This window comes from Tachyglossus aculeatus, chromosome 13 (genome assembly GCF_015852505.1).
Source record: "Tachyglossus aculeatus isolate mTacAcu1 chromosome 13, mTacAcu1.pri, whole genome shotgun sequence".
Lineage (NCBI taxonomy): Eukaryota > Metazoa > Chordata > Mammalia > Monotremata > Tachyglossidae > Tachyglossus > Tachyglossus aculeatus.
The window spans coordinates 4244002-4251690 of NC_052078.1; the positions used below are offsets into that span (position 1 = coordinate 4244002).

Below are 7689 nucleotides of genomic sequence, written 5' to 3' on the forward strand. Positions count from 1 at the left end.
TAAATCCCATCGATTGAAGCAGCGGACCCTCTAGACCGTGTCTCCCCCTCTAGACCGTAAGCTCGGTACGGGCAGGGAACGTGCCTGTTGATTCTGCTCTGCCGTACTCACCCGAGCGCTTAGTACAGCGCTCTGCACGTAGTAAGCGTTCAATAAATCCCATCGATTGAAGCAGCGGACCCTCTAGACCGTGTCTCCCCCTCTAGACCGTAAGCTCGTTAGGGGCGGGGAACGTGCCTGCTGATTCTGCTCTGTCGTACTCGCCCGAGCGCTTGGTACAGCGCTCTGCACATAGCGTTCAATAAACCCCCCTGATTGAAGTAGACAGGGGCCAGGATTAGTTGCAGGCCCTTCCCCTTTCCACTGGGCCCCACTGCTTCTCCCGCTGCCTCTTTCCGGCGTGACGAGGAAGACCTGCTGGTTTATATCCCGGGAATTTGGGTCTACGCGGGGAAGGGTCAGCGTTATAGCGTCCTCTCCCAGGGGCTCAGTACAGCGCTCCGCGCGCGGTAGGCGCTACGTAAATACGACCGACGGACTGATGCCGACACAGCCCTCCGAGGAGCTCCCGGGCCCGAACCGCCGGCCTCCGGATTGCTCCACGTGGCCCGGAGGCCTCGATTTCCCGGCCGGATCGGAGGCGTCCCCGCCCGGCCCGTCTCCGGCCGGACGGGAGCCATCCCCCGCCGCTTCCCCGCGCCCGTCCCTCACACCCGGAAGACGTAGATGGTCTCGTCCCGGAGGGCCCCGCCGGGCGAGCCGGGGTCGCCCAGGGGCAGGGTCCCCATCCCGAGCAGGCGCAGGCGGGGCTGCGGGGCCGCGTGGACGCGCTGATGGCGCACCAGGTGGGCCTTCTTGCTGAAGCGGCGCTCGCAGTCGGGGCAGGGGAAGGGCCGCTCGCCCGTGTGGGTCCGCTGGTGGGCCAACAGGTGGGTCCGCTGGTTGAAGCGCTTGCCGCACAGCACGCACGGGTAGGGCCGCTCGCCCGTGTGGATGCGCCGGTGCCGCACCAGGTCCTGCTTGAGGCCGAAGCGCTTCCCGCACTCGGGGCAGGGGTGCGGCCGGCTCCCGTGGCGGGCCTTCTGGTGAGCCAGGAGGGCGGACTTGAGGCGGAAGCTCTGGCCGCACTGGGGCCAGGGGCAGGCGTGCCCCCGGCCGTGCCCGCGCCGGTGGGCGTCCAGGTGGGCCTCCTGGCCGAACCCCTTCCCGCACTCGGGGCAGGCGAAGGCCCCGGCCGGGCTCGGCCTCCGCGGGGGCTCCCGGCCGGGGCCCGGCCCCTCCTCGGCGTGGACGCGCTGGTGGCGGCTCAGGTGGGTCTTCTTGCTGAAGCGCCGGTCGCAGCGGGCGCAGGGGTAGGGCCGCTCGCCCGTGTGTACCCGCGTGTGGGTGACCAGGTGGGCCTTCTGGCTGAAGCGCTTCCCGCACTCGGGGCAGGCGAAGGGCCGCTCGCCCGTGTGCACGCGGTGGTGGCGGACCAGGTCCTGCTTGTGGCCGAAGCGCCGCTCGCACACGGGGCAGGGGAAGACTTTCTCCTTGGGGGGCGGCGGGCGGCGGGGCGGTCCTGCGCCGGCGGGCGACCCCCCCTCCCCGTGGGTCTTCCGGTGGCCGAGCAGGCCCTTCTTCCGGTCGAAGCGCTCCCCGCAGTCGGGGCAGGCGAAGGGCCGCTCGCCGCCGTGCCGCCGCTGGTGGGTCGTCAGGTTCTTCTTCCAGGCGAAGCGCTTCCCGCACTCGGCGCAGGCGAACGGCCGGTCCCCCGAGTGGCAGCGCAGGTGGCGCGCCACGTCCTCCCGTTGGCCGAAGCGCTTGGCGCAGTGCGGGCAGGTGAAGGGCCGGACGCCCAGGTGGGTGTGGCGGTGCCGCACCAGGTGCGTCTTCTTGCGGAAGCTCTTGGCGCAGTCGGGGCAGGGGAAGGGCCGCTCGCCCGTGTGGATCCGGAAGTGGGTCATCAGGTGGGTCTTCTGGACGAAGCGGCGGCCGCAGTCGGGGCAGGGGAAGGGCCGCTCGCCCGTGTGGGTGCGCTGGTGCCGGGCCAGGTCCTGCTTGTGGTGGAAGTCCTTGCCGCACTGGCCGCAGACGAAGGCGCGGACCCTCGCCGGCGGCCCCGGGGCGGCCGAGCGGGCCCGGCCGCTGACCCAAGACAGCCAGTCCCCCGTCGGGAAGGTGCCCGAGGGCAGCCCCTGGACGTCGATGGCTTCGAAGGCGTGGGGCACGCGTCCGGCCAGGGACTCCTCCGGGGGCACGAGGCGGGTCAGCCCCCCGGGCTCCCTCCGACCATCCGCCCGTTCGCCCTCGGGCCCCGGAGCCCGCGGGGACGGTCGGCCGGGCGAGGGAGGGGAGGCCTCCGCGGCGACGCCGTGCTGCTGCTGGCCTTCCCCGAGGGGGTCGGTCTCCCGCGGGGCTCGGGGCCGAGGCGCCCCCGGGCTCGTCCGGTCCGGAGGCGCGAGGGGGGTCTCCTCCCGCAAGTCGGGCGAGGGGGAGGCCGAGGGCACGGGAGGGGGTGGGGGCCGGGCCCCGGGCGGCTCCACGGGCACGGCGAGACTCTGGAGGACACTGCTGGGCTCACCGTCCGGCCCGCCCTCTGTGAGGGGGCGAGAGAGGAGAAACCCAGGATCGCTACCAGCGCCCACCCGACGAGCTGCTGCCCTACTCCTCCCCCGGACTCACGGCCAGCCCGGAGGGGAAGAGTCGGTGGTTTTCCGGATGGGGCCAGCCCAGAGCCCAAGGGGAGGGGTGACCCCGGGGATTTTATTTTTTTAGTGGTATCTGTTAAGTGCTAACCATCTTTTCTCCTTCCTTCCTCCTTTCCCATCTCCTTCCCTCCTCCTTTCCTTTCTCCTTCCTTCCTCCTTTCCCATCTCCTTCCCCATCTCCTTCCCTCCTCCTTTCCCATCTCCTTCCTTCCTCCTTTCCCATCTCCTTCCTTCCTCCTTTCCCATCTCCTTCCCTTCTCCTTCCCCATTTCCTTCCCTCCTCCTTTCCCATCTCCTTCCCTTCTCCTTTCCCATTTCCTTTCCTTTCTCCTTCCTTCCTCCTTTCCCATCTCCTTCCCTTCTCCTTTCCCATTTCCTTCCTTCCTCCTTTCCTTTCTCCTTTCCCATCTCCTTCCCTTCTCCTTTCCTTTCTCCTTCCTTCCTCCTTTCCCATCTCCTTCCCTCCTCCTTTCTTTTCTCCTTCCTTCCTCCTTTTCCTTCTCCTTCCCATCTCCTTTCATCCTCCTTCCCCATCTCCTTTCCCATCTCCTTTCCTCCTCCTTTCCCATCTCCTTTAGACTGTGAGCCCACTGTTGGGTAGGGACCGTCTCTATAAGTTGCCAACTTGTACTTCCCAAGCGCTTAGTACAGTGCTCTGCACACAGTAAGCGCTCAATAAATACGATTGATGATGATGATGATGATGATGATGATGTGCCAGGCACTGTGCTAAGCTCTGGGGTAAATACAAGTTCATCAGGTTGGACCCAGTGCGTGTCCCACGTGGGGCCCAGTCTTCATCCCCATTGTACAAATGAGGTCACTGAGGCGCAGAAGTGGCAGAGCCGGGATTAGAACCCGGGTCCTTCCGATTCCCAGGCCCGTGTTCTACCCACTAGGCCACGCTGCTTCTTGATTTCAGCCCAGCCACCCCTGCCGGCGCCTGACCCCTGGCACGTGCTGACTCCCCCACAAGGGAATCCCAGACTCGCTCACTCACCCGGGAAGGTGACGGTCGGCACATCCTCCGGGTCCGGACGCCCGCCGTCTCCGACGCCCGGCTCCTCTTCCCTTTTGATCTGCGTCTCGAGGTCGGGCTCGGGGGAGAGGCCATCTGCACGCGGACACACAGATCGAGAGCCACACAAACCGCTGGCTGAGACGTTCGTAACAAAATCCCGACGTTCGCGGGGAATCAGTGAAAATGGAGGGTCCCGGGTTAGTTCTATATTAACGGTCAGTTCCTCCATCTTTATCGCGCTAACCCGCGACCCTTCTGCTGCCCTTTCCGTCTCTTTGGCTCGGTGCCCAGCGGACGCTGCAGCAGTCGGGAATGGGGGGAGATTTTTCTTTGAGAAGAGGTTGGGAGACCTGGGACAGGTGAGGCTATGCTTGGGGAAGTTAGAGGGCGGGGGAGTCTTTGAATATGGTGGAGGGTACTCGTCTGGATGCTAGGCTACAAGGGATTGGGGTCTTCAACTGCCCCGGGAGGGTGGGCAGCAGAATTCAGGTGAAACGGGTGCCAGGCGGGCACTGCCACTGGCCTTGACTGGGCTTTTTCCCGACCCCGGGCAGTCAACTGGTCCCGGGCGCCCTTCCCACCCTACTCCCAGTGTCCGGTCTCCCGGGCCCCCGCGGCTCGGGACGCTCACCCAGGGAGGCCACCAGCTCGTAGTTGCCCCGCATCACGTCCCGGTAGAGATCCTTCTGCCGCCCGTCCAGCGCCGCCCACTCCTCCCGCGAGAAATACACGGCCACGTCCTCGAACGTCACCGGCACCTGCAACCATCATCATCAATCGTATTTATTGAGCGCTTACTGTGTGCAGAGCACTGTACTAGGCGCTTGGGAAGTACAAGTTGGCAACATATAGAGACATCGAGGCAGGGGGCCAGGGATAAATTCACGAGGGCATGGGGATAGGAGGTCATGGAGAGTGGAGGATGGAGGAGCCAATCAGGGGCCTGTGGAAACTGATGAATGATCCAGCCTTGGCCCTTAGGTCAGGATGGTCCTGGGCTCTCTGCTGTCCAATGGAGGTGGGGAATTCAAGGAGGGCCTCAGAGATCAGCAGGGGAAATCAAGTCAGATGGCAGTGGGGAAGAGAAGGTTAAGGGGAATGAGCAGAAGGTGTCTCAATCAATCAATCAATCAATCAATCGTATTTATTGAGCGCTTACTTTCTGCAGAGCACTGTACTAAGCGCTTGGGAAGTACAAGTCGGCAACATATGGAGACAGTCCCTACCCAACAGTGGGCTCACAGTCTAAAAGAGTCTCACAGTCTCGGCAACGCCCGCCGGTCCCCGGTCAGTCCCCGTGGCTGGAAAGGTGGAAAGGTTGGAAAGGTGCCGGCCGGCAGGCTCGAAACGGGCATGTGGGGGATACAGGGTTTGCCTCCATCTCAGTTCCTGCCCTCAGGGAGCTTCCAAGTCAGTGGGAGACAGGATGGGCGGGCCCAATCGATCTGCGGCATTTACTGAATGCTTACTGTGTGCAAAGGCCTTTACTAAGAGCTTGGGAGAGGACGCTAGAGTTGGTAGACATGTCCAGCTATGAACTAAATACCCACTGCACACCCCAGCTAGAGTGATCTGCCCCCAGTGCTTAGTACAAGCTTAGCACATAGTAAGCGCTTTTTTTATGTATTTGTTAAACACTTACTATGTGCCAGGCTCTGAACTAAGTGCTAGGGTAGAGCCAAGCTAATCAGGTTGGACCCTGTCCCACAAGGGGCTCGCCGTCTTCACCCCCATTTTACAGATGATGTAACTGAGGCCCAGAGAAGTGAGGTGACTGGCCCGAGGTCACACAGCAGATGAGTGGGGGAGCTGGGATTAATAATAATAATAATAATAATAATGGTATTTGTTAAGCACTTACTATGTGCCAAGCACTGTTCTAAGCGCTGGGGGGATACGAGGTAATCAGGTTGTCCCACGGGGGGCTCACAGTCTTAATTCCCATTTTACAGATGAGGGAACTGAGGCCCAGAAAAGTGAGGTGACTGGCCTGAGGACACACAGCAGATGAGTGGGGGAGCCGGGATTAATAATAATAATAATAATAATGGTATTTATTAAGCATTTACTATGTGCCAAGCACTGTTCTAAGCACTGGGGGGATACAAGGTAATCAGGTTGTCCCACGGGGGGCTCACAGTCTTAATTCCCATTTTACAGGTGAGGGAACTGAGGCCCAGAGAAGTGAAGTGACTTGCCCAGAGTCACACAGCTGACAAATGTCGGAGCCGGGATTAGAACCCAGGTCCTCTGTCTCCCAGGCCCGGGCTCTTTCCACTGGGCCACGCTGCTTTTTAGAGGTTGGTAGGAAGGCAGGGTCGGGGGAAAGGAGAGAGGGCAGAAAGAATCAGCCAGAAGGCCGGGAACAGGGGCGGTGGGTGAGAGGTGGGAGAATCCAGCCTTGGGCTGTTGGGGAAATGGGAATGCTTCTTCGGGTCTCTTCTCATTAAACAGTCCAGCCCTCCTCCCTCCCCTCCCTTGCAGCCCTGAGCCAAGGGACAAAGGGCAGAGATTGAAAGAGACAGGGCACGTGCAGATGCTGCTCTCACTGACAGACAACAAGGGAGGAAAATACAATCCTAGAAGAAAAATTAATCGCAGCCGTGGGCTTTTCAAGGGGGCGAAATAAGTGATCACCTGTTTCCTGGGATGGGCCAGGTGCACGTTTTCGATGTCGCCTTCCAGGAACTTTAGGAGCGCCAGGATCCTGGGTTCCGTTTCCAGCGCCCGGTAGAACTTCTGGAGCAGTCGGATGGCCTGCAGGGCCTCGCTGGGGCTCGGACCCGACCCCTCTTTCTCCTCCTCCTCGTCCCATTCCTTATCCTGTTCCTCCTCCTTTTTCCTTGCCTCGTCCCCCTCTAAACCTCCCATCCTCCCCTCCCGGTCCCCCACCGAGCCGGGCGGGGGCCGGGAGGTGGCTATGCCGTCGTCCAGGGTGGGGAAGACGTTCGGGTCGAAGCCACCTAAGTCGCCCTTCTTGCGGTCACTGCAAGGGTCGGGGGCCGCCGAGGTCACTAGCTGGGACTCGGGACCCTCGGCCGTTTTCCCTTCGTCCCCCTCAAAGTCCCACTCGCCCCATCCCTTTTCCTCCATGCTCGGGGGCTTCTGGTGGTTGCCAGCACGGGGGGTTGGGGGGGCTTTTGGACTGTCCCAGTCCATCATGGAGGTGTTTTCCGAGGGTCAGCCCAGGTACCTGTGAAGAGACGGGAGCGGTTGAGGTGTCTCTGCCCAGATTTTCCCGTGCACCAGTGGGCGAATTCTGAGGGAGAAGGAATTTGGCCAAACTTCCCGCTGGCTCCAATCCTAACTCCCCGAAGACTGCCTTCTGCTTTGAACCCTCTTCATTCATTCATTCAATCGAATTTATTGAGCACTTACTGTGTGCAGAGCACTGTACTAACCGCTTGGAATGTCCTCCCTCCGCCCATCTGCCAAGCTAGCTCTCTTCCTCCCTTCAAGGCCCTACTGAGAGCTCACCTCCTCCAGGAGGCCTTCCCACACTGAGCCCCTTCCTTCCTCTCCCCCTCGTCCCCTCTCCATCCCCCTCATCTTACCTCCTTCCCTTCCCCACAGCACCTGTATATATGTATATATGTTTGTACATATTTATTACTCTATTTATTTATTTTACTTGTACATATCTATTCTATTTATTTTATTTTGTTAGTATGTTTGGTTTTGTTCTCTGTCTCCCCCTTTTAGACTGTGAGCCCACTGTTGGGTAGGGACTATCTCTATATGTTGCCAACTTGTACTTCCCAAGCGCTTAGTACAGTGCTCTGCACACAGTAAGTGCTCAATAAATACGATTGATTGATTGATTGATACAAGTTTGCAACATCTAGAGACGGTCCCTACCCAACAGCGGGCTCACAGTCTAGAAGGGGTCTTCAATAGGTGCTCCTTTGAGGTCCAGTCCAGTGTGTGACCACCTTAACTATTCTGTAACGGGAGCCTAGAGGGGCCCCCAGTGTCCCC

At 60.7% G+C, this 7689-nt stretch overlaps 1 protein-coding gene across 1 annotated transcript; it reads right to left on the minus strand.

Moving 5' to 3' along the window:
• Nucleotides 1–707: 707 nt before the first annotated feature.
• On the minus strand, nucleotides 708–6908 carry LOC119936091 (zinc finger protein 324B-like). The gene is made up of 5 exons (XM_038755471.1): nucleotides 6349–6908; nucleotides 4343–4469; nucleotides 3874–4008; nucleotides 3691–3804; nucleotides 708–2578 (listed from the first exon to the last, which is right to left on the minus strand). Exons 1-5 carry the CDS (start codon nucleotides 6871–6873, stop codon nucleotides 708–710), a joined length of 2772 nt encoding a protein of 923 aa, XP_038611399.1. The 5' UTR covers nucleotides 6874–6908.
• Between the last annotated feature and the right edge of the window lie 781 nt (nucleotides 6909–7689).

Excerpts from the sequence above, each read along its gene's own strand:
- LOC119936091 (XM_038755471.1), bottom strand. The coding sequence starts at position 6,873 with ATGATGGACTGGGACAGTCCAAAAGCCCCCCCAACCCCCCGTGCTGGC. Across the intron at positions 4,009-4,342 it reads CGAGCTGGTGGCCTCCCTGG|CGTCCGCTGGGCACCGAGCC; the intron begins GTGAGCGTCCCG and ends CGACTGCTGCAG. Across the intron at positions 2,579-3,690 it reads GCCGACCGTCACCTTCCCGG|AGGGCGGGCCGGACGGTGAG; the intron begins GTGAGTGAGCGA and ends GCCCCCTCACAG.